This window comes from Diceros bicornis, chromosome 31 (assembly GCF_020826845.1).
Source record: "Diceros bicornis minor isolate mBicDic1 chromosome 31, mDicBic1.mat.cur, whole genome shotgun sequence".
NCBI lineage: Eukaryota > Metazoa > Chordata > Mammalia > Perissodactyla > Rhinocerotidae > Diceros > Diceros bicornis.
The window spans coordinates 23,836,425-23,861,180 of NC_080770.1; the positions used below are offsets into that span (position 1 = coordinate 23,836,425).

A 24,756-nucleotide genomic window follows, 5' to 3' on the forward strand; every position below is an offset into this window, starting at 1 on the left:
GAAATGTGGGCCATTCCAGCACAGCAGGGGCTTTTTCCTGCTTAGACTTCTGAACACCAGGCGGATGAAGAATGTTGAGGTTCTCCCCGTTCCGTGGCAGTAGGGAGACCCAGCAGCAGGAGCCTGTGCTCTCTGTTTCTGAGCACTAAGCATGCCCTTTAGGCAGGGCTGTCCGTGGCACCCTGTCTCTCCAAGACCTCTCCAGCCTCTCATTTACCATCTTAGCTCCTTTCTCTACGTCTGAAGAACACTCAGACCCCACTGCCTGCGTCTGGTATGGCTATTTTTTAGCTATCTCTTAGCCCCAGGGGGAGCTGGTTAGGCATTGTCTCGGGGAAGGAAGAGGCTGAAACCACCTCTACAGGCATTTGGGTTGTTGGAGATTTGTCTGAACTCCTCCAGCACTGAGCATCCTGATGAAGGAGTATCTCTGGTCCTGATCTCAACCCAGCCTCAGGACAGAGGAAGGAGGGCTGCCAGGCCATGGTCCACAAAGCCTGGGAATTGTGAGGAGTTCTGGCCATTCCCTCTCTAACGCCTTCCACCTTTTCTCCTCTGCCCTTTTGAACTGATTTTCAGGGCCTTAAACTCTGGTGTTGAGTACTACTGGGACCAGCTGAACGAGACTGTTTTCACTGTCCACTCCAACAGCAGGAGCAGTGAAAGGCCTGGGTGAGTTTGTAAAGGAGGAAGGGCCCAGCTGGCTGGAAGCCTGTCCCTTCTTCCTGCTTCTGATGGGCTCTCAAGCAGTGCCTTCACACTGTGCTCCAGGGCTCCCTAGGTGCCCCTCCTCAGCCAGAGCAGCTCCTCTTTGATATGCTGCATGCATTGAGCTTTTGCACACAATTTCATTCAAGAAAAGTCTTCTCCAGCTAAGAGAACAAAACCTCTGCTCTTGGAGTGTAGCTTTTTAGAGCAAGCTAGAGCTCTTGCCCGCTCCCATGCTGGCCATGGTGTCTGGGCACACTGGAATAAGGAGAGAAGACAGGGCACTGGGGAAGGATGCTGTCCCTAGGAAGTGTGCTTGTGGCCCAGGGAGAGTCTGTGGACTGTGGACTGTTTCCCAGTGGACCGGGGCCTCAGGGACCAAGCTGCCTAGATCTGCAGCCTGGAGACAAACCCTCCCCAGGGGCCAGTTAGAGAGTAGGAACCTGGTATTGATCCTCTTATCACTTAATTCATTAATGAAGACTGGAACATTTTGAGACAACAGAGTGCTGGGGCAGTGATAAACCCAACGCCATCTCTGCTTCCTAGAGGCATTGCAGGCACAGCTGGAGAAATAGTCCCCAGAAGCAGCTGGAACTGTGAGTGGCCAGTGACCATCTCAGATGTCCTGGGCTCCCTCTGCTGCCAGCTCTAGCTATCCCAAGGGTCAATGCCCAAGGAAAGGAGGGTGCTAGCCTTGGGCCTGGGCCTTACTCATAGGGCAGCCTGTGCTCCCCACCTGCAAGGGTCTGTTTTCAGAAGGGCCTGAAGGAGGATCCCAGAGAGTCCCATTGGTTTTCCTCCAAAGTGGAGATCCAATGGAAGTTCCAAAAATTTAAATTGGAATCTTGTCAGCATGTAGTTAGAAGGAAGGCAGAGCTACAGAGAGAAAGGTCCTTCCTCCACTGCTCACCCTCTGACCCATGGATCTCAGCTGGTGGCTTCCTGAATCTAAGTAAGAGTCTTTTAAGAACAGCCATCTCGATCCTCCCCAGAAAGGCCCTCATTGTTTAAGGGAGAGACTAAACCAGCTGGGTTTGCAAAAGTGGATGGTTCTGCAGCCTCCTTTCACTGTCCCGGAGCATGGGCTGATCTGGAGGAGAGTGGACGCAGATGAGCTGACTGATCTCTGGGGGCAGCTGCGGGAATGCAGGGCTTCTCTTCTCAGCCTGTAGGCCCTGGTCTGCAGCATCATGAGAGGCGCCGTCCCAAGCCCTGCCTGACTTAGCCTGCCTTTCTCTCCCTAGAACCAGCAGAGCCACGTGGAGGACAGACAGAGACATGGGTCTGATGAATGCGATTGGGCTGCAGCCCCGGAACCCCACCACCTCGGTGACATCTCAGGGCACCCAGACTCTGGCCCTTCAGCTGCAGAATGCCGAAACACAGACGGAAAGGGAGATACAGGAGCCAGGGACAGCAGCTTCGGGTCCTGGTGAAGGTGAGAGCCGTGTCATGCAGAGGGGAAATGTGTCTAGGGGGTGGGCAGTTGGGACCATCATCACCCCTCCCTATGGCTCCTGGCCCCTCTGCATGGCCAGGTGCTGCTGAGAGGGTGCACTCCCCAGGCAGGGTGAGTCCCCCTCACGTGTTTGGGTAATGCCCACCTGGTGGCATTAAGAGCCTCGTCAGGCGGAACATCATTTCCCTGGTCTGGGTCGCTGTTTCCAGCAAGCTGAGCTGCTCTTCCAGCCTTGCTCAGCTGCCACCAAGTACCCCGACCTCCCTCTTCTCTAACACTTGGGGGACCCCAGTTATTCCAGAGAGAGAGCCCATGGAGGAACCTAGATGGAGAAGGCGACGAGAGACTCCCTGCAGCAGGCTCTCATTCCAGGGGCGTCACCCCACAGGGCAGCCTGTCTGCCCCTGCTTGCGTGGCAGATTTGGGCCTGCCACAGGTGAGGCCCTCACGCTCCGTGGGCTCATTGCCATTTTGGCTGCAGCTTGGCATGGAGTCAGCCCTTCCTCTCACCTTTTTCAGATGTGGCTCTGCCAGCCTTGGCCTTGGCTCTCGGTGCCAGCCTCACACGTCTAAGAAGCAATTAGCACTTCCCAGCGGTAGAGCTCAGGCCAGTTTGGAGTCTGTCGGCAGCTGTGATAAACAGGCTGTTCTCACTCAGGGACTCTCCGCACCCCTGCCGAGCCCCTTGCTGGCCTGCGCTCCAAACAAGGCAGCCTCCAAACACGTTTTCTAGGTCTGTGTTGAGCCATTTGCTCAAAAGAGACCCTGGGAGGAGAAGCCGTGGTGTGCATCAGGCAGAGTCAGCCCCGGGAACAGCTTTCTCTACTGCAGACCCCGCACAGGGCACTGGCCTTCTTGTTGCCAGGAACCGAAATTTTTAAATTAAGTCTCTTTTGGTGTGTGGCCCAGGCCACCTTCTACATCCAAGGCCCGTGACCCTTTGCTGGGTGGAAACCCCCTTGGTGTGGACGTCAGCAGCTGGCAGTGCTGGCTGGAGCCGCCAGTTGCAGCTTCAGGCCTCCTGAGGAGGAGAGAGTAGAAGCCTTCTCCAGCCATCCCCAGGCTAAAGACTAAGTCTCAGGCAGCCCCCTCTGAATTGATCTCATGGCCATTTACTGATTGTCTGCCATCGGTCAGCTGCTTGGCCTACAAAGACAAATAGGCCTTGGTCCTTCCCCACGGAACGCAAAGTCTAGAGAGGGAGGCGGACACCCAGCACATAGTCGCTTAGTGGGATAAGGACCTCGGGGGTAAAAAGGAAGGGGGGCCATGCCACCTCTGGGGCTTGGGGATGACTTCTGGAGGAGGTGACCCTGAGCTGAGCCGTCAAGGATGAGTAGGAGTTAGGCCCAGGGCGATGGGGGGACATTCCTGGCAGAGGGGACGGCACCTGCCAGGGCACCGAGTTCCCAATCATCACACTGCACAGAGGACCGCTAGCAGGTTCGTGTTCGGGGCCTGTCCAGCACATGCTGAGACCTGAGGCTGGTGGGCAGGGAGGGCAGATTACAGGGACCTGGGCTGGGAGTGAAGCCTTCTTCCTGAAGGTAAAGTACAGCAGGGGCTCTGGGACCAGGAGCTGCCAGCTTGAGAAGAAGAGCATCCTCTGGTGTTTCACCTCCCACAGAATCCTCTGCTTTTTTCTGACCTCCAGTCAATTACAAGTTCCTTTTTTCCTGTTTGGGAGTGGCAGTGGAGGGCTGGCAGGAGGAAGGAGGCTCTCTTTCCTAGTTTCAAGAGGCCAGAACCTCATTCTCTCCTCATCTCCTCCCCAGAAGGGAGAGCAGGTGGTGGAGGATGAGCCTTCGGGGGGCAGAGGCGCTCTTCAGCAGTGGCGGGCAGGAGCTGGAGCCTTGGCAGAGAAGGCTCAGAGAGCTCTCTGCGTCGTCCTGTGGCCCTGTGAACTTGGCCTAGAGCTCTGGACCTCCAGCCCTTCTCAACATCACAGTCCCTTTCAGAAACCCCACACCTAGAAAGAAGTAAGGGGAGAGGAGGTGAGGCTTGGGGCAGGGGTGTGGGGAATTGACAGATGGATGTCACTGGCCAGCCTCATCTGGTGCCCACCCCGCTGACCACCAACCATTCCTGCTGTTCTGGTAGCAAGGCAGGGGGACCGGGAATCAGGGATCTCCCTGGGCTCAGACTTCCTCTCTGGACCCCTTCCCCATCCAGCAGGCAGGCCCAGCAGCTCCACACACCACCACCCCACTCCCAGCCCCTGCCTCCTCTCCACGTTGGCACGCTGGTGGCCACTTCTGCAGGAACATGTAGAGGAAATCCCTAGTCAAGTTGGTTAATCCTTCTTCTGGGCTTAGCTAGAAGGTGGAATCCGGGAAGATACCACCTACACACTCCCCCACGCACTCCAGGGTCCCAGATTTATTAGTGTGGGAAACCAGCTCTGCTGGTAGTAATTACTTTTCTGTGGCCTGCCCCTCCCTTAGCCCTTTCCTGTCAGCTAACACCGAAGGATTCCCAGGCTACTCCTCATTTTCTTGTTCTATAAAAATTGATTAAAATCTATTCAGCTCTTTCTAGAAGAGCCCTCTGCGGGGGAATTGGCAGTCGTCAGCTCTTTTGCTTGTCCAGCTTTAAAGCTTCCCTACCCTGTCACTCAGAAAGGGAGGGTAGCATTCCCTGGGTCACTGTTTGCTCCCAGCACTGATATCTCCTGGCTGACATACAGTAGGCACTCAGGAGGTGTGTGGAATGAATGGAGTGGAGGCAAGGCCCTGGCCCTGAGCTTGGCTGTGCCACACTATTCGAGGAGCCCACGGCTCTGCCTCTGACCCCTGGGGAAAGGTCGCCTGGGCCTCTTTCTTGTCTGGTGAAGATGCTAATTGACCAGCTGCAGTAGCTGGGGCCCTGGGCCTGGGAAAAGCAGATGTGAAAAGCGAGGGGCCGGGAAACCAGTGTGCCCCTAAAGGCAGGAAGAGCAGTTCCTGGTTGGGCTCAGCCCCACCTCCCTCTTCTGGGCAGTGAAACCCCCATAATTGAATGTGGTTACAGGGCATTGTGGGAAGCTGCTGATTCCACCGTGACCTCTGCATCCAGAATGTACCTTAGAACTTGCCAAGGAAAAGATGTCATGTCAGCACTAAACCAATTTCCCTTTTTTTGTGTGTGAGGAAGATCAGCCCTGAGCTAACATCTGTGCCAATCCTCCTCGTTTTGCTGAGGAAGACTGGCCCTGAGCTAACATCCATGCCCATCTTCCTCCACTTTTATGTGGGACGCCGTCACAGCATGGCCTGACAAGTAGTGCGTCGGTGCGTGCCCGGGATCTGAACCTGGGCCTCCAGCAGTAGAGCGCACACATTTAACTGCTATGCCAGGGGGGCTGGCCCCTCCCATTTTTCAGACAAAAAGAAATGCTTTTGCGACAGGGAAGGAGACAGCAGAATTAACCCCTGTGGCCACCACTGCTCCTGGAGCTAATAGCTTGGATCCCTGGCCCTGGCTGCCGTTTCCCTCAGGCTCCAGTGTGTTTTCCTCTTTTCTTGGTGTGTGTGTGTGAGGAGGACTAGCCCTGAGCTAACATCCGATGCCAATCCTCCCCTTTTTTCTTGAGGAAGAGTGGCCCTGAGCTAACATCCGTGCCCATCTTCCTCTACTTTATATGGGACGCCGCCACAGCATGGCTTACGAAGCGGTGCGTCGGTGCACGCCCAGGATCCGAACCTGCTAACCCCAGACCGCTGCAGTAGAGCGCGCGCACTTAACTGCTTGCGGCACCAGGCCGCCCCTGTTTTCCTCTTGAAGAATGTGCCGGCTGCCTTCAGTGGCTCTTAGCCTTGACTTAGAGTTCCCAAGAGAGATGCACAGCTCACGCTTCTTTAGGCTGAAGCTATCTTCACCCAACCCTGAGGAAACCATTCGTGTCTACATTTTTAATTCTTCCATCTAATCCTTTTTGAGCACTTACTTTATGTCTGGTGTTGTGTTAGGCGTCATGAATCAAGGTACTGCAGAGGGAATCAGATTGAGGGATGAAGCTGTGTCTCTTCCCTCAAGAAGCAAGTCCTGAAAGGAGTCAGATGTATAAGTGCTTCTCCCACGGCAGAGAGGTGACATGTGACCAGTTTTCTGAAGCCACCTTAAGTCAGGAGCGCCTGTAGCAGCCTGGGAGCCCTTTTATTCACCCACACATTCATCTGACAAGTAGACACCAAGTGCAAGACCGCGTCTTAGACGTTGGACCCAAAGATGAATAAAACCTAGTCCAGGACCTTCAGGAACTTACAGCCCAGAAGGGAGATGCCACAGCCACAGATAGTTCTTGCAGAGAGGTGTGGGTGCTGTGAGCGCACAGAGAAGCAGCAGCCACTTCCAGCTGGGGGACCACAGAAGGCCAGGTGAGAGAGGTGGTATTTGCATTGGCCCTTGAAGATAAGTGGACTTGGGACATGAGGAGATGGGCCAGCGCATAGCTGGTAGAGCATCCACAGTGTGTCCCTGTGTGTGCAGGCAGGGGCCACATAGCTGTGCCGAGCAGGCTGCAGGGAGGTCAGCGGGTGCAGGAAGAGGGGATGGTCGGGGAGGAGCCTGGGACCTGACCTTACATCTCAAGCTAGGGAGTCTTGACTACTTGAAGGGCTCTTAAGCTGCTAGGTTTTGAACAGAGTATGGACTTAACTAGAACTCACTGAATCGGAGCTGAATTGGGACGCTCATGGCAGCAGCGTGGAGGCTGGGTGGAAAGGGAAGGGTGAGAAGCCAGACAAAGTTAGGCAGTAGGGCCTCTCGTGGTGAGAGGTGGCAGGACCAGAGCCACAGGTGCAGGGGGAGAGGATGGGAGGGCCTCTCTGAGGGCCTGGCTGTGACAGCTCCTGTTGGGCCCCAAGGCAGCCCTGTCCTGCCCCTAGAGGGGATCTACATGAAAAGAGCTGATAGTTCACAGGCACAGATCCCAGCACAGTGAGCTCCAGTGCCAGCAGGCCTCGGGCCAGCCCGCTGCATGTCCCAGACCGGGCTGGGGAGGAAGGCAGGCCCTCAGTGCACAGAGTTCTTGGAAAGCAATGGGGGTGGCAACGAGCACAGGGAGGTCCCCATGGGCCCTCCCCAGGCAGCCCTTTTGGCACGGAGGCCCTAGGTTGACCTTTCCTCTTACCCTCTGCCCCATTGCTTTCCCCTGAGAGAAGTACTTGGAGAGCCCTTCAGGTTCTCTTTCCTTCCGCCCTGGGAGCTGGCACTGAGCTGTCTGGGGGGGAGTGTGTAAGGGCAGCGGCCTTGAGGGGCGGGCTGGCGTGGCAGAGTTTACCAGGAGCTCTGGAGAAAAAGAAGCTGGGTGTAAGAGGAAGGCCAGGCGGTGTCCCCACTGCTCCGGGCTGAGGAGAACTGTCTCGCTGAGACCCGGAGGGAGAACTACTAGTGTGAGGCTGCCAAGCACCAGTGAGGAGGGAGAGAGCTAATGGGGCTCAGGCGCAGCTAAGCTGTGAAACTGGCTGGCTGGAAACCCAGCTCTAACAAGGCAAGCAGAGAGAAGGAACTGGACAGGAAGGGAGCAAAGACAGTCTTGCAAAAATAGCTGTTGACAGCAAGTGCCCAAAAAAAGCAAAAAACCACCAAAGCCCCCAAAACTGCAAAAATCCCAAACTGGCCAGCAGGCCGCCAAAGGAAATAAATCCATAGTTCAGTCGAGCCACCCTGGCAGCCCGGGAGCCCTGGTCATAGTTGTCCGCAGGCTGGGACTCTTACCTGCACCGTGAGGGCTGAGCACAGGCTGGAGGGCAGGTCCCTCAGGACGGAGCTCCACCCCAGACTCCAGGTTACTCACCACAGCCACCACTAGCTGAGTGCCCGGCACATGCTGGCCCTCCGGGAGCTTTATCTCCTTTCCTCTGCCCAGCACTGCGCAAGCCGGATTCCTCTTTTACAAGGCAGGAAACTGAGGGATGTAGATGTTAAGGGACTTATCCAAGGTCACACAGTTCGTGAGGGGCAGAACTGAGATTTGAGCCAAAGCCTCACCTGCTGCCACACAAGGGAGTGCCCAGGCCTTTGGGGAATGAGCAGAACCTTCTTTCCCTCCCTGGAGATGCACGCTGAAGCCTCAGGCCTGGGTGGTTGGCTGTCTCTAGGGAAAGATGAGAGGATCAGACCCCAGCCTCAGGAAACAGCACGTGGGAAATAACCCAGGAAGTTGATGGGTAAAGGGGGAGAAAGGAGACAGAATGCCTCCCAGGGAACAGTTGAAGATCCAGTCGTCCTCGTCGCCTCTCAGGAAGTAACAGAAACAGAACAACACTGAGCAGAGACAGCACAGCTTTGAAATGGTGCTCCCTGTAGGTGCCCTGTCTTGCCCAAGACCAGGCAGCCTACCCGATCCAGAGCTGGGGCTACCAGGTTCCCCAAGCCAGGGCTGGCAGACAAAGCCAGCTGTCGGCCCACTTCCTCAGCCGCCGTCATTCAGTTCGTGACTAGCCTGCTACTGGTGCCGAAAGGGTTCAATCCGAACACCTGCCTTCTGGTCCAGCTCTGCCTCTTAACTGGCTGAGTAGTTTTGGCCGCCTCATGCCATCCTAGGCCTCAGTTTCCCCACCAGTAAAACAGAAGTATGAATTAGGATCATTCAAGGAGTCTTGTCTAGCTTTTGAGTCTCTGACTGATTCTCAGAATGAGAGAGTGGGCCTCCTCTTGCTTCTCCTTTTAGCCTGGAATCCCCCAGCTCCTACTAGAGGGTGTCTGCCCAACTTAGAGGCCCAGGCCAGCAGCTAATTCCCGCTCTCTTCTGCTCTGTACCTTCCAGGTGAGGGTTCAGAGTACGGTGCCAGTGGGGAAGATGCTCTCAGTAGGATCCAGCGGCTGATGGCAGAAGGGGGCATGACAGCCGTGGTGCAGCGGGAACAGAGTACCACCATGGCCTCCATGGGCGGCTTCGGCAACAACATCATTGTCAGCCACCGCATTCACCGCAGCTCCCAGACGGGCACCGAGCCCGGTGCCACCCGCGCCACCTCGCCCCAGCCCTCCACCTCTAGAGGACTGCTCCCAGAACCTGGGCAATTGGCAGAGCAAAGCCTAAGCCCCCGAACAGCCTCCTGGGACCAGCCTGGTAGCCCTGGGCAGGAGCCTCCCCAGCCAACCCTGCCCTCTTCCTCCTCTGTCCCTCCTCCTGTCCCCCTCCCCAGCACTGAGGGACCAACCCTGCACTGCGACCTGACCAGTAACAACCACCTTCCTGATGGCAGTGGCAGCAGCAGGGGGGAAGCTGCAGGCCCCAGTGGGGAGCCGCGAAACAGGTAGAGACAGACGTGCACTGGTGCCTCCCCTCGAGCCGCTGAGCAGAAGCCGGACCTCACAGCTGACTGGGAACTGGACACGCGGAAGAGCTGCGGGCTGCGAGGGGGGGTGTCGAGAGGCAGCCAGAGTCATTGGGCATGAGGCAGTCGAATGGGCAGGCTTGCCTCGGGCCTAGAACCTTCCAGGATCTGGAGCCCAGGGCAGCCACACTGCTGTGCTCAGTGGGAATGGAGGAGCAAGTGGGAATCCCTGCCATGAACCCCCGTTTCTCCTAGAAACATGGCTCAAGGAACTCAGCTCTGGGCAGAGAGCCCCAGAAGGGTGAACAGTCTTCCAGATCTGGGCCAAACCATCCTAGACAGTGGCCACTAGGGCAGCTTTGCCCTGTCCATCTGTTGTGTGGGCAGAGCCACTAGGAGCCCAAGAGCAGGAGGAGCAGCCTGGCCCTAGAAACCACCTCCATCACTGAGCCTGTCAGAGCTTTGGCCCCTCTTGATCATCTTACCCCACAAGAACTACAGTAAGGGTCAGGCCGGGCTCCCAGATTCCTGAGCACAGGGACTTCTGGCACTTACTAATGGGGACAACCATGGAGTGAAGGGGGCAGCCTGCTAGCCTGATACAGGCTGGGGCCAAGGGACCGTGGGCAGGTCCTCACTCAGGAGTGGGGGGTGTAGGCTGGCCAGCCCCCAGGGCTTGTCCACAAGCTCCTCTCCCCCGCTCCATGGCCCTCAGAGCAGCACCTGTGGGTGTCAGTATTACCTGAGCCTAGGCCACAGCCAGCCCAAGGCTGGGGGAGGGGAGGAGACTCCAGGTCAGAATGTGAGGTCTTGGTCTGTGATTTAAGGTGTTGCATGTGGAATCTTGAACTGTACGTGTAGTTTCTAGTGGAGAAATCAAGGCTCTGATTATTTTGTTTTTAGTATGAAAATGTGATTTCTTTTCTGTTTGTAACTCATCATAGAACCATTGTGGTGGGAGGAGAGGGGATAGTCTGACTGCTAATGAGGGAAACACCAAAGATCTACATCATTAAAATGATGACATGCCCCTCACTTGGCTCGTCTCTGTTTGTCTCCATGGAGGATGGAGGGGGTGGGGATTGGGGGAGAAGAGGGTCATTGAACTGAGCCGGACCCACATTCTCAGGCACTGTTTCTGGTACTGCTGTCCTAGGTGGGGAGCCCTATCTGACGCCTCAGAAGCCGCTCAGGTAAGAGCTGCCACCTCTGCTTCATACTGCTTCTCTGTGTGCCACCACCTCCTGCTTCCTGGGGACCTGCTAAGGGTTGGGGCAACCTTGACAGTGATGGGTGGGTAGGTAAGAATGAGGGAAGGTCGCTCATCCTGATTGCTTCCTACCCAGGACTATGGGCCTGGAGTGAAGATGTAACTGGCCAAAAAACTGGATCCCCTCCAGTCCTGGGGAACCACCCATAGTGGGTGTCTGGTCTGGCCAGGCAGGGAGCTTGGTCAGAGATGCCATTTGCTGGCTGTTCAGGGCTCCCTTTACTTTGTGTCCTCAGTACAGTGACTGAAGGGCCTGCTCTGTTAATGGGCCCTGGCCACTTCAAGTTTCAAGCCAGTTAGAAAGTAGGAGAAGGATATTTGCCCAGCTCTTACAGAGCATAAAGGACAATCAGGCCCACCCAGGGCTTTTTGCAGGCAACGCATATTTCTTGAGTGTCTTTTGTGTGCCCAACTCTGTCCCAGACACCATGGAGCACACAGAATTAGAGATTCTGCCCCAAGAGAGACAAAACTAAAAGATTAAATGGGCAAGCAAGTAATACAAAGCAGTCTGAAGAGCTATCTAGTTAGGAACACTAGAATTTTCTAGAAAATCATATATATAAAACGAGACTCTTTGACTAAAAGACACATAAGCTAGCTGTGTGACCTTGGGCAAGCCACTTGCCTTTTCTCTGCTTCACTTTCCTCCCTTGCAGTAGGATGCAGGGCTTGTACTGTGCAACCTCTTCAAGTTACTTCCAGCTCAATGATCTCGAGTCATTTGAGCTTGGAAAGATGAGGTTTGAGCCAGGCATTGAAGGATGGAAGGAGAAGGGCGCCCCACATACTCCCCACAGCGGGAGGAAGAATTCCTTGCTCTGACAGTGGGGACTATGTTGAGTGTAAACCATGTACTAAGGACTCAATGTGTATTATCACTCAATTCTCATCACAAAAACCCTCGGAGGTGGGTGCTGATGTTACCCCAGACCACACAACCAGCTGATGGAGCCAGGGTTTGAGCCCAGTTGGGACCCTGACTTCCTCTGTTATTTTGGAAAAAGGGGTATGAGGAAGCCTTGTGGGTGAGGTGATCCAAATTCAGTCCTGGCAGGCCTCGCCTCTGCCCTCTCTGGCCAAGGATGAACCCAGCTCCTACCTGTTGGAGGCCCCTATCAACACCTTCCTGTCCCCACACCAGCCCCTTTCCTTAGAAAGCCCTTGCCTAGTGGATAGAGCCTCCCTGGTAGTAAAGCTTTCCAGGGGCCCCTTGCATGTTGTAACAAGGTTGTGGGGTCAGCAGAGCAGAGCTTGACAATCCCATTTGGAGATGAGGAAATAGGTTCAGAGAAGTTGTGTGGACCCAGTTGGATCAAAGGCAGAGAGCAAAGACTAAACCAGGTCCCCTGGTTCCCGACTCAGCTCTCCACAATTCCACTGTGGGTTCTGGGATTGGGGGAGGACAAAGGCCTCCCCCCACCCCAAGTAGGGATTTCTGAGAAACTGGAGTAGCTTTGCCTGACAGCTTCTGGAAGAACTCAATACAGGAGTTGGAGACATTTCTGTTTTCTGTGGCCTCCAGTCCTTGGTCTTGCTTGTTTCCCCATCTGACCGTTGTTAGTATCGCCTCCCCCAACCCCACTTGCACACACCCACTTCCACCCTCCTAGCTCTCCTGGAGCCTAGTTGGGATGTGGCAAAGTGGAACAAGTGCAGCACTGTCATCTAATTGTCATACCAACCAACCGACCCTGTTTCCTCACCTGTGAAGTGGGGGCAAGAACAACAGCGCTTCTTTCGTCCTTGGTTGTGAGGATCATGGGAGACCAGATCATTCACGTAAAGATGATGGCTTCTCACTCTAGCCCAGCCAGCCAACTCCAGCCCTTGCCCTCTGGAGCACTGGGGACCTGACCTCCACCTCCCCGTTCAGCCTGCAGAACCCCCCACCAAGAGCCCCGAGCGCTGGCTCTTGCCCGAGTTCCCGCCCCTTCTCTGGCAGCTCCTGCCGCCTCCCCTCCACTGCCATACCCGCCTCCACCTCCCCGTCAACACACACAGCCCCCCGCCCGGCCCCTTGGGGGAGGGTGGAGGAGAGGCAGGACTTGAGTTGTTTTTCCAAGAAAAGGAACCAGCTTCTTAAGATTAATCTGGTGTTTGCGCTCAGAGAGTTTGGGCTGACAGGCCTCGGGGCCCGGGCGTGGGGGCGAGTCCGACTCTGACCGGCCTCTGAAAGGGCGGTCTCCGGGAGCCAGAAGCGCCGGTGCGGGCGGGTGGAGCGGAGCCGGCAAGGTCAGGGCGGAGATGGAGCTCTCCGAGGTGCTGAAGCCGCCCCGCGGTCGGTCCCGGGGGCGCCCCAGACGCGGACTCCCGGGCCCTCCCGCTCTGCGCAGGCAAGGCCCCAAGGCCCGAGGCTCCGGCCCGTGCGGCTCCCGGAGACCTCAAGAGACCGGCGGCTCGCCCTCTGGGGTCTCATTCCGGGCTTCGTCCCCGGTGACCTTGGACACTCGGCTTTCCCTCAGGCATCGGTGAAGTCACCCTCCAGGCAGCGGCCGGATAGGCGGCTTGTCCCATCCCGGGGCTGGGAGAGCGGGTGCGCACTCCTTCCCCGGCCTGGAGCGCGGGAGCAGGGACCCAGGCGGAGGGGGCGGGGGCGGGGGACGGGCGGGGGTTGTGTGCGATGCGCGGGCCCCTCCCTCCCCGGCGGACCGCCGCCAGTCTTCTCTCTCTAGCTCCTTCCCAGGCCCCGACGGCGCCCCTCTCCTCGGGCTGCCCGGCGGCCAACACGCAGCCCAGAGGCTGCACACTGCCGGCCCTCGGCTCCCTGCCCCGACGGAACCGTGGCGGCAGAGCCGACCCCACCCACCATAGCCTCCTGTTGGGGTCAAACACTCCGCCTCCGCGGTCTAACTCCGAGCGGGGCCATGTAGGGAGTGAGATCCGGGCTGGGCGCGAAACCACCTCGTGGTCCCTGGTGCTTGGTCAGAGCGGAGGCGGGGAGCGCAGCCAGACCGGGCTGCCAGCTCTCTCCCCAGCCCGCGAGGGGGCGCCGCGTCCCCATGACAACGCGGACACCCCACCTCCCCCAGCATCCCGGGAGGGCAGCGCCCCCCTGAAAGCAGCACTGGAGACCGTGGGCGGTGCCCCCACAGTGGCCGAGCGGGGAGCTGCCGGCCGGCTCCAGTGAGGGGCGCGCGTAGCTGGGGTCCCCGACGCCCCGGGTGGTGCCCCCCGCGCGTCGCCGTTGGGTAGCCGGCCCGGGGCGGGCGGCGCGGCCCCACCAGGATTGGCTGCTTCTCCGTGACATCACGCGGCTCGGAGAAAAGTGCGAGCGTGAGCGCGAGTCTGAGCCACAGCGCCGGGAGCTGCGGGCGGAGCAGGGGCCGCCCCTCGGCACCCCGTCCCCGCCCCCGGCCCGCGGCCCGGCCGCCCGCCCCGCCCGCTGGCCCGTGGGGCCGCCCGCCTGTGCCGCCGTCTGTCAGGTGCGAGGGGAGCGGGGCGGAGGTGTCTGGTAAGTGACTCCGCGGCGGCGCGGGGGCGGGGGGACTCGGTCAGGGGAGAAGGACGCGGAGCTCCTGGACCCTCTGAGGCTTCCCGGAGGCGGGTCCGCCGGGGCCCGGGCCGCAGGCTTCTTCGGGGGCGAGCGCGGTGCTGGTTGCTGCCGAGGGCCCGGAGGTGAGGGGCCCCGCTGGAAGAAAGGCCCAGTGTCTCTCGGGGGCTCCCCCAGGTGCATCTCTGGGAAGGAATGGACATTCAAGAGGTCGGGGGGTTGGGGGGGCTGTGCCCACCCACATCCCCTGAAGAGCCAGGCGCAGCCGTCGGGGGCGGGACCCCGCACTCCTGCCCTCCCACTGGCAGCTCTGCAGGGCGCCGGGCGCTGGAACCCCAAAAAGCCTTTTTCCCGCCCGTCTCCCTGCCCCCCGGCCCTGCCAGCCCACTCCGGTCCATGGAGTCCTCCATCAGCGACCTTGAACCCCGAGAGAAAACACCCTTGCCCTCTCCTGGCGCCCCTGCCCCGCTCCAGCACCACCCCCGGCTGTTGCCCAGGCTCAGAACTCGGGGGATCCAGGGCCAAGCCCCGAGCCCCGTGGCAGAAGTGTCAGGCGCAATGCCGATGCCAAATCGCCTGCCCCCCTTCTCCCCTGAACTCCTGAGTCTCCTCTCCCGCCCCAGGGACAGATTCAAGGGCCACAGCCTTCCCGGAGTCCTAGAGTGAACGCCTAAGAACCGAGGACTCACACCCCAAACCCCCCGCCCCCACGGCACCCAGAGCACGCGCTCCCGTCTGGTCCGGGAAAGGGGGGGCTCGAGGACCCGGGAAAGCACGGTGCCCACGCCCAGAGGCTGCAGGAACTGCGTGCTAGGGGGTTGGGGGAGGGCGGGGCACCGGAGAGACAGAGCCCCATCGACCGCCACGAAAACGTGGAGGAGCCTCCAGATGGGCCCAGTAATAACTCCCAACCCCGCCCTCGAGGCCCGCCCAAGCCCCGGGCTTGAGAACCCGGGTGCCCCCTCTAGCCGCTGGAGCCAGACGGTGCCTCTCCGGGGGGGTTCAGGATTAGGAGTGGGGGGGGGGAAGAATGTTACACTCGCCTGCCCCAAGCCCCCGCTGGGCCTCCCCGTTATGGGGCGCTGCCCGCACTCCCCCGCCCGCAGACTGTGCGCCCTTTGGCGATAACGCGCAGTGGGCATGCAGAGCTGAGCCTGGTGTCCTGCAATGCCGGGTCGGGCGACTCTAGCAGCGGCCCCTCGACAGAAGTCAGTCTGAGGCTGGGACTCCGCACCGCAGCTTTGGGGACGCCGACACCACTGGGCACTCGGCTGTGACGATGCCCCAAAGTCAGAGGGCCTGTCGCACAGCACGGTGTAGTCTGGCCTTGTCGTCCTGCCTGGGACCCTTCCCACAGGCGGGGCGTGATCCAGACACCGGCTCTTGGCCCGACCTTCTTCGCGCTCAGACAGCCAAGGTGTGGTTGAGCCTCCCGACAGGGGCATTTGGAATGTGGCGGGTCACTTACTGTCGGCCCTGCATTTGCTCCTGTACACAAGCTCACACGTACAGGCACATTCGATCCGTGTGCATCCCTCAGGCCACAGCGCTTCAGGCACGCACACGCATGCACATGCACGTGTCCACATGGCGCGGGCATGCTCACGTGCACCCGGGCTCACTGGTATCCAGGCGTGGCCGAGCGCGCACACACGCACATGCAGACGGCTACTAGCTTCTACTCGCGCTCCCCAGTCATCACACACAAACAGAACTCGCACTCGCCTTCCCGCCCCACACGTTCCTCGCTGGGTGCGGGGTGGAATCCGGGCGCCCTTCACTTTCCCACGGTTGAACCCCGCGCGGAGCCGAAGGCAGCTCCGGGGCGGGGCCAGGCAAGGGTGCCCCGTGTCCCTCCCCTGGGAGGCCCTGCCTGGGGCCTGCTCTGTTCGCCGCCGTCGTGTTCGAGTTGGGGGCGGTGGCGAAGACCGCCCGCCCTAGGTCCGCAGCTGGCACCTAGGGACCGACATTGCCATCTAGCGGTGCGCACAGCCCAGGGCGGCAGCTGCTTGCTTCCCCGGATCTCAGGCGGGCCTGGATCCTAGGGAACGTGCTAGAGAGGGTTGCGGTCAGAATGCCCGCGGGAGACCCGGAGGAGTCCAGAAAGACAGCTGGGGTGAGGGGCGGGAGACACTTTGCCTCGCCCTATCGGCAGCGGGCAGCTCCCCAAACGGCCGAGCGGGACTGAACTCCGCAGCTCGTTGCAGACAAGACATCTCCGATAGAGGCAAGAGGTCTCTTCTTTTCTGGGAAAGCTAAGTGGGGGAGCCGGCAAGGAATGGGAGGGGACCCTCCCCAGGCCTCACCTGACCGACCCCTAGTCGTGTGGTTTTGATGGGAGGAGAGCAGAGGCAGGAAATCAACTCCGAGGCAGCAGCACTTTGGGGTTGAGAAGGTGGCTTCTGGGTTCTGATCCTGCCCCACCGCTGCTTATATACACACTGGGTGACTTTGGGCACGATAATTAACATCGGTCTCAGCTTTAAGAAGTTGCATCCCTAAGATGAGGCTACTGATCGTGCCTGCATTTTCTGGCTGCTGTAAGGATTAAACCAGATAATCTATATAAAGAGCTCAGAGGGATTCCTGACTCACAGTTAAATTAACACTCAATAAACAGTAGCTAATATGTTTTTCCTATTTGGCACCTCCAGCCCTGGTCTGATCTTGCTGGCCTGTGTCCTGGCCCTGGGAGGCTAAAACGAGGGTTTCCTTGGGGCTGGTGGACAGATGACTCCCGCCCACCCTGCACCCACCTGCACGTGCCTGGGGAGGGTGGCCTCTCCATGCTGGGTGCTTCTGCCCTCCCAGCCTGGAGGGTGAGGGCTGAGGTTCCATTTCAGAGGCTCTCAGAGCTGAGAGGGGCTGTCAGAGAGTGTGGGAGAAGGCGGTATCTGGTCTTCGCCCTTGACTCCCTTGTAACCTTGGAGGTGGCACTACCCCTCCCTGAGCCTCTCCTCTGAACCCGGGATTTGGGCAGGCAAACTTGAACTACCAGGCCCACCAGGAGGGTGGGACTGTATCTGCGATGGTGGATTAGTGGGGCTGAGGCCAGGCTGGGGGCACTTGGCTCCAGCCTCCAGGGCATTTTCCTGCTGGGATGGAGTTTAGTTGCTGGTCCCCATAGCTGTTCCGAGGTTGTCCCAGGACGGGAGTCCTCTCTATTTTGCAAATGAGAAAGACAGATGCAGGAAGTGAGGTGGCTCCTCTAAGTCGGCACAGTTAGAACCCGCTGGCCTTCCAGTCTGGGTGGCAGGCTGAGTGCTCCTTCCTCCCCACGCCCCTGCCTCTCCCTCTCTCTCACACACAGACGCACAGAACTGCGTCTATACGACAGTGCGCTGCGAGGCTGGCGGGGCTGTGATGGGGCCTGTGTGCGTGTGTGTAATGGTGCGCGTGTTGGCGGGTGTGAAGGAGGCTGGGCTGAGCGGCTGCCCTGGCACAGCGCACTGGGTGTGGGCCTCCCTCACCAGTATGGGAGAGGAAGACAGAGAGCAGAGATGGAGAAGAGCCTGATGGGAGGGCGTGCAGGCTCAGGGGAGGGGCTTTGTGCTTGGGGGGCCCCAGCTGGGGTGCCATCGATGTGTACTGGTGGGCCAGGGGGCACCCTCAGAGGCCGGCCAAAGGCTGCCCTTTGGCCGCCCCTCTATCCCCTCTGGGACACTCTTTCACCCTATGGGGTCCCAGTTAGGCTGGGGCACGGCTGGCCCTGGCTCTTGGGAAGCCCCATGCGTCCTTTGTCAGCTGGTGGGCCCTTCACGATTCCTCAGGAGTCGCAGCCCCTGGCCGCTGACAGTCCGAAGCTACCCCTGCACTGCACCCCCATGCCCTGGGGCAGGCCTGAAGGCTCAGGGAGGGGGTGCCACAGTGGTATGCACCCTCCTCCTCCTCTTGGACCTTCTCGGCTCCATGCCACCTCAGGTCCTCCCCAGGTGGGATCACTGGCTCCTGTGGCTCTTTGGGCCTCCCACTGCCGGGACCCTTAGCTCTGGGACAGCAACATGACGTCAAGGAGCTGTGGAAGCTTGGTCAGCTTCTTTAACATCTCTGTGCCTCAGTTTCCCCATTTGTAAGTAGTGAAAAATAACAGTATCTACTTCATAAATTTGTTGTGAGGGTGAAATGAGTTAATACTTATAAAAAGTGTAGAAAGTGCCTGGTACTTAGGAGACAATAAATATTAGCTGCTGATATATTTGGCTTTGTCCCCAGTGTCTTCTGTAGGGACTGAGAACAGATTCCCTGGTAACGTTTGGTTAAGAAATGACCGAGAGGGTGAATGAATGACACTTCTGACCAGCGCCACATGCTGACGTCTGGGGCCCCTCTTCCCCTCCCCCTCCTCCCCGCTTCCCTGGGCCCGACCCACACTGGGCTTCTGTCCTGCCTCACACATGCCCCTGGGCCTTTGCTCCTGCCATTGCCATTGACTAGGCCGCCTCTGTAGCTCTTCCTGTGGCTGCCTCCTTGTCATCATCCAGATCACCTCCTTGGAGAGGCCTTTGCTGATCACCCAGAGAGGAACCACCCCATCTGTCCTCTGACTCACTCACCCTACCATCGTGCTGCCTTGTTTCCTTTCTAGCACTTTCTTTGTTGCTCACATGTTGGTATGCCTCCCCTCATCCGATTGTAAGCTCCGTGCTCGTCTCATTCACCTCTGGAACCCCAGCACCTCGAACAGTGCTCACACATAGGCACTCAATAAACGAGGAACGAATGAACGAATGAGGAAGTGATGGACAGAGTTCTCTAAGGTTCTGCAGGATGCTGTTCCTCCAGTTCACCCCACATTACCCCTCTAATCCACCTCAACGGTTCAGCCCTTTTCTCTCTCCTTCCTCCTCCAGACACGGCCCACCCACTACTGCTAACCAAAATGGCGAACTTCACACCGGTCAATGGCAGTGCGGGCAACCAGTCTGTGCGCCTGGTCACGTCAACGCATAACCGCTATGAGACGGTGGAGATGGTATTCATCGCCACGGTGACAGGCTCGCTGAGCCTGGTGACTGTGGTGGGCAACATCCTGGTGATGCTGTCCATCAAGGTCAACAGGCAGCTGCAGACAGTCAACAACTACTTCCTCTTCAGCCTGGCCTGTGCGGACCTCATCATAGGCGCATTCTCCATGAACCTCTACACCGTGTACATCATCAAGGGCTACTGGCCTCTGGGCGCCGTGGTCTGTGACCTGTGGCTGGCCCTGGACTATGTGGTGAGCAATGCCTCTGTCATGAACCTTCTCATTATCAGCTTTGACCGGTACTTCTGCGTCACCAAGCCCCTCACCTACCCAGCCCGGCGCACCACCAAGATGGCGGGCCTCATGATTGCGGCTGCCTGGGTCCTGTCCTTCGTGCTCTGGGCGCCTGCCATCTTGTTCTGGCAGTTTGTGGTGGGCAAGCGGACAGTGCCGGACAACCAGTGCTTCATCCAGTTTCTGTCCAACCCCGCGGTGACCTTCGGCACGGCCATCGCTGCCTTCTATCTGCCGGTGGTCATCATGACTGTGCTCTATATTCACATCTCCCTGGCCAGTCGCAGCCGAGTTCACAAGCACCGGTCTGAGGGCCCCAAGGAGAAGAAGGCCAAGACTCTGGCCTTCCTCAAGAGCCCCCTGATGAAGCAGAGCATCAAGAAACCGCCCCCAGGAGGAGCTGCTCGGGAGGAGCTGCGCAACGGGAAGCTGGAGGAGGCCCCTCCCCCGGTCCTGCCACCCCCGCCGCGTCCAGTGGCCGACAAGGACACTTCCAATGAGTCCAGCTCGGGCAGCGCCACTCAGAACACCAAGGAACGACCACCCACAGAGCTGTCGACCACAGAGGCCACCACGCCTGCCACGCCCGCCCCTTCCCTACAGCCACGGGCCCTCAACCCGGCCTCCAAATGGTCCAAGATCCAGATTGTGACGAAGCAGACGGGCAACGAGTGTGTGACAGCCATCGAGATTGTGCCTGCCACGCCAGCTGGCATGCGTCCGGCGGCCAACGTGGCCCGCAAATTTGCCAGCATCGCCCGCAACCAGGTGCGCAAGAAGCGGCAGATGGCGGCGCGGGAGCGCAAGGTGACGCGGACCATCTTCGCCATTCTGCTGGCCTTCATCCTCACCTGGACGCCCTACAACGTCATGGTCCTGGTGAACACTTTCTGCCAGAGCTGCATTCCCGACACGGTGTGGTCCATTGGCTACTGGCTCTGCTACGTGAACAGCACCATCAACCCTGCCTGCTATGCCCTCTGCAATGCCACCTTTAAAAAGACCTTCAGGCACCTGCTGCTGTGCCAGTATCGGAACATCGGCACTGCCAGGTAGGCAGGCACGGGTGCCACAGGAGGTGCTGGTGGTCGCATGTGTGCGCTGGGGGACCACACGGCCCCGCTGCTGGGGGGCAGAGACTTGGAGGCACCTGTCCGTGTTCTTGTTCGCTAAGAGGAGAACTGAGGGCCTCCAGACCCGGTGAGGCTCAGGAAGAGGCTCTGGCTGGATTTGGAGAGACCAGATGTCTGCTCAGGCCGAGGCGGGTCAGCCCCAGGAGGGGTCTGCACCTGGACCGCCTGGCCCGCCTCTGTTGCCCTGCCTCAGGGAGCTGGGGGCGCTGGCCCACGTGGGCACCTGCCCCACTGTGACCCACCTGTGTGGCTGCAAGAATGGACAACGGAGCCCGAAGCTCAGGCTCCCCTCGGGAGGAACGAAGGGGCCGGTGCTTGGGAAAAGAGGCTCAGGAAGGCAGTGGAAGGGTAGGGCCCTCCATTCTGCTGTAATTGGTGCTTTCTGCTCCCCTGCACCCCGCATGTAGGCAGCCCCCTCCTCCCAAATCCCACGCCAGGGGCAGAAATCTCCCCTTGCTGCAGCTGCTCAGCCAGGCTCTGGTTGGGCGGGGGGGTGGGCTTGCTGGAGGCAGGGTAGAGTGGGCTCTGAGGTACCCTACACACACCACAACACTGTCCCGGTCATCGGGATGGGCCAGCGGGAGGTCAGGGATTCACACTCAGGACCGTGGTCCCAGGCTAAGCAGAGAGGGGTCCACCTTACTCTGAGGAGCCCTCCCCGCTCCCCAGGTCACACATACTGAAGGTGGGGCCATGGTGGGCAGCGTTCCCGCTGAGCTCTGCAGAGTGTGAGGGAGGCCTGGGTCACCACAGGGAGAGAACAGGGGTGGACTTGACCCACACAGGCTTCCGTGACAGTGGTGGCGGGGGCCCTGAAAGCAACCCCCATCTCTGCTGTCCCAATGGATAGAACTTTCCTGATTGACAGTGGGCTAGCCCGAAAGCCCTTTGCCTGAGGTGGGAGCGTCTGTTCTAGAGTCTTCAGGGTTCCTTCCCTCAGCCCTGGTGGACCTCTGGAGGACTCAAAAAGGCTTGGGGGACTTGATGGGGTGGCACCTTTCATGGGTTAGTAGGGGGCTCTGGAAGAGATTTCCATAACCATTCTGCTTTTTCCATGAGCTCCAGGGAGCACTCACCGCCAAGCCCCCATCCCCCTGAACACTCCCAGTCCCTCCCGCCTTCTCTTTCTTCCACACTCTCCCACCCCCAACAAATCACCACGGCAAACTCCCTGGGAAGGGGCTTTTATATATTAAAAGAAAAGCTTTTATTGGGGGAAAAAAACACGGCTTTTTGTTTCTTAGTAATGGCATCATCGTGGGGAAGAACAAAAGGGGTGCGGGAATCCATCCCTTTGGGGGGCTCAAGCTGCCTGGAATCTCTGTCCCTCCCCACTTTGGGCACTTGGGTGGGGGTGGGGGCGTGGAAGGGAAGGAGCAGAGCGTGATTGACAGAGCTAACAGCAGACAAAAGGCACTGGTGGGTTGTATCTTGGGCCTGCGGGTGGGAGGATCTGGGCCAGGCCCCGAGCAAAGCCAGTGGCTCCTTGGCGTCCAGTCCTGGCCTCTAGTCCTTTCCCTTCCCTTTCTTGGCTGTAAAAACAAGAAATACCACGTTAGCAGGTTTCTGATGACCCAGTAGAGACCCTCCTAACAGACAAGAGGGAGAGGAAAAGCTCTGCCCCCTTGTGGTTCTCTATCAGCGGACCTGGAAGGCGGTGGGATAGGGCAGCCATTACGATGCTGGGCCTTCCCCATTCCCCCAACTTAAACTTTCACTGGCGATCCAGAAAAGCTTCAAGTTCCCAGTCCCAGTCTTGGTCCCAGCAGCCCTGGACGACAGCCTCAGCCTCCCCATCTGAGAAGTGGGCAGATTCACCTCTGCCATGTTGGCCTCTCTGGGCTGCGGTGTCAGGAATGAGCTAAGGGACAGAGGACGCAGGACTGGGAAGTTCTTCCCATACTGGGAAGGACTGAGCTGACCAAATGCTCCCTCCGGCTGGAGAGATGACAAAGCCAAGCTCTTCCAGCACAATTTCCCTGGATCCTAAGCCAAATGCTCCAACAGAACATCGCGACTTGGTCCTTGCTTGGGCCAGATGGATTTAATACCTCCTGAGTCCCTTCCCTGGGATGCCCTCAGTAGGCGCCTGTCTAAGGTATCTCTACAGACAGGAAAACCCAGTGCGGACACGTCAAGAAGTCACTGGCCAGGGCCCAAAACGTCGGGCTTAACCACTCCCCTCGGAGGTGGGGACAGCCCCTGCGATGACCACCCCCCCACCCCCTTTGGCTGACCTTTGGCCTTAGCTTTGGTCTTGGGGGTGCAGGGCTTGGTCACGCGGATGGTCTCCTGGCACTGGGCATTGTAGCGTGCCTTCTTCAGGGTGCCTTGGCGGGCTTTGGTGCCCGTGCCCCCATCGCACGACCCCCAGCTCTCAAACTTGTACTTGCAGTCGGCTGCGGGAGAGCGGCCAGGGTCAGAGCTGGGGGCCCGTGGCCTCGCCCCACAGGTCCGCCCGGGGTCCCGGGAGGCTGCCCCCGTGCCTGCCCTCCGCCTGCGCCCTGCCTCACCTCCAAACTCCTTCTTCCAGCTGCAGGGCACCCTGCACCGGATGCGCTGGGTCTGGGCCCCGCAGGTCCCCTCGCGGACACCCGCGCCGCAGTCCTTGCTGCTGGGGGTGCAGGGCCCCCAGGTCCACTCGGCGCACTCACTCCCCGGGCCGCCCTTCTTCACTTTGTCTACAACGCACGGGACAGAGTTCAGGACCCGGGGCGCAGAAAGACTCAAGCGGGGGCCTCTTCCTGGGGCCCCGGCCTCGGAACCCAGGCGGCCAGCCCCGAGCCTGCCCGGCCTCACCTGCCCATGTCCAGCCCTCCTTCAGTCCCCCACCCCCCAGATCACCTTTCTTTTTGGCCACCGCGGAGGCGAGCGCCAACAGGGTGAGGAGGGCGAGGAGGAGGAAGCTTCGGTGCTGCATCCTGGGGGGAGAGCACGGGTCAGAGCCCCCGCCCTCCCCTTCCCCACTGGGGGCCGCGTGCGTGGACCTCCCACCCCCACTCCCCATGTTCCAGGCCCAAAGGGTCGGGCCGCTAAGGCGGCGGCGGCGAGAGGACTTGAGGGGACGGGGCGCACGGCCGGGAGGTGTCTCCCCAGGGGATGCCAGGAGCCCAGGACGCAGCTCTAGATCCCCACCCGGCCTCCAGCCCCAGGGCGGCAGCGGCCGGGCGGGCGAGGGGCCGAGGCCGCCGCGCGCCCTCCGGGGCCCCGCGCGCTCACTCGCTCGCTGCCCGCGCTGCTTCGCTCCCTCCCGCGCCGGGCCCGTCCCGCTCCGGCCGCTGCGGCCCCTTTTGTCTCCAGAACCGGTCTGAGCCGGTCACATGGGCCCCCGCCCCCTCCCCGCCTCCCCCCAGCCGAGGAAGGACCCGCCCCGCCCCCTCCCCTCAAACCCGCACCGCCCCCCGACCCCGGCATCCCCGCCTCCGCGACCGCCCCGCGCCTCCCGCGCCCCACGCCCCCAGTCTCCGCACCCTTGCCCCGCGGGTGCCGTCGGCTTTCAGACGCCGGGAGCTCCTGGCCGCCCATCTTCCGAGCGCGGGGCCCCCCGGCCCCAGGCCTCCGTCCTGCCCGGCCACCCCTGTCTCGGGCCCCAGCTTTCCGCCCCCGCCCTCTGCCCCCGCCCCAGGGCCGTCCCTTTTCCCCGCTGGACGCCAGCTCCCCTTCCCGGCGGCGGAGCTTTAGATGGAGATCGGTAGGGAGCGCAGAGCACCGGGTGTGTCACAGGTCCCCGCGCGGGGCCCGCGTCCGAGCCTCTGCGCGACTCTGTCCCCCGACTTCCAGCCGCGCTGTTTCACCTCGTCGAGGCCCCGCTCCACCTCCCAGGGCCTCGGCCCTCAGCGCCCCCCTGACTGCTGGGGCAGGAGCGCCAGCCCCCACCTCGGATCGCTTCAACAACTGCATGGAGATGCCCTGCCCAGTGCTGGGGGAGCCTGGGACCGGGAACCCCCGAGAGAGAGCACGGGTCGGGGGCGCGGACGGCGCTGCGCCTCTCCTGCAGCGCAGGTGGGCGGGGTGGGGGCAGTTGGCTGAGAGGAGCCCGCAGGCCTGGATTTGGTAAGACTTCGAGCCGACAAGAGCCGTCTGAGAAGTTCCAGACCCGGCCCCGGCGGCGGTTGCAAATGCCCACCCTTTCTGACGCCGGGGCCTCGGGGACTGCCGCACCCGATCC

The 24,756-nt window shown here is 59.9% G+C and overlaps 3 protein-coding genes across 14 annotated transcripts in view; 2 read left to right on the plus strand and 1 right to left on the minus strand.

Annotated features, from left to right (window-relative positions):
• Positions 1-10,467, plus strand: part of AMBRA1 (autophagy and beclin 1 regulator 1) — a 168,570-nt gene extending 158,103 nt beyond the window's left edge. For all 11 annotated transcript variants that reach the window (XM_058527033.1, XM_058527040.1, XM_058527037.1 and 8 more), the window contains 3 exons: positions 580-672; positions 1,956-2,149; positions 8,919-10,467. In XM_058527033.1, the coding sequence (XP_058383016.1) occupies positions 580-672; positions 1,956-2,149; positions 8,919-9,415 (784 nt within the window). In that variant the 3' untranslated portion in view covers positions 9,416-10,467. The remainder of the gene's footprint in view (positions 1-579; positions 673-1,955; positions 2,150-8,918) is intronic.
• A 3,572-nt stretch (positions 10,468-14,039) lies between these two features.
• Positions 14,040-21,078, plus strand: CHRM4 (cholinergic receptor muscarinic 4). The gene is made up of 2 exons (XM_058527055.1): positions 14,040-14,156; positions 19,046-21,078. The coding sequence occupies exon 2, from the start codon at positions 19,075-19,077 to the stop codon at positions 20,509-20,511; it is 1,437 nt and encodes a 478-aa protein (XP_058383038.1). The 5' UTR covers positions 14,040-14,156; positions 19,046-19,074; the 3' UTR covers positions 20,512-21,078.
• A 685-nt stretch (positions 21,079-21,763) lies between these two features.
• On the minus strand, positions 21,764-23,873 carry MDK (midkine). 2 transcript variants are annotated; one of them, XM_058527056.1, is made up of 5 exons: positions 23,808-23,873; positions 23,433-23,509; positions 23,102-23,269; positions 22,826-22,987; positions 21,764-22,120 (listed from the first exon to the last, which is right to left on the minus strand). In XM_058527056.1, exons 2-5 carry the CDS (start codon positions 23,506-23,508, stop codon positions 22,095-22,097), a joined length of 432 nt encoding a protein of 143 aa, XP_058383039.1. In that variant the 5' UTR covers position 23,509; positions 23,808-23,873; the 3' UTR covers positions 21,764-22,094. The 2 variants fall into 2 exon arrangements, with proteins under 2 accessions (XP_058383039.1, XP_058383040.1); XM_058527057.1 differs by lacking the exon at positions 23,808-23,873 and adding an exon at positions 23,724-23,767.
• Positions 23,874-24,756: the final 883 nt, after the last annotated feature.

Bases quoted from the DNA above. Each gene is read 5' to 3' on its own strand.
- MDK (XM_058527056.1), bottom strand. From the start codon at position 23,508: ATGCAGCACCGAAGCTTCCTCCTCCTCGCCCTCCTCACCCTGTTGGCG. The intron at 23,270-23,432 runs GTGATCTGGGGG...CGTGCGTTGTAG, and splicing joins CGCGGTGGCCAAAAAGAAAG to ACAAAGTGAAGAAGGGCGGC. The intron at 22,988-23,101 runs GTGAGGCAGGGC...GCTCTCCCGCAG, and splicing joins CTGGAAGAAGGAGTTTGGAG to CCGACTGCAAGTACAAGTTT.
- CHRM4 (XM_058527055.1), top strand. From the start codon at position 19,075: ATGGCGAACTTCACACCGGTCAATGGCAGTGCGGGCAACCAGTCTGTG.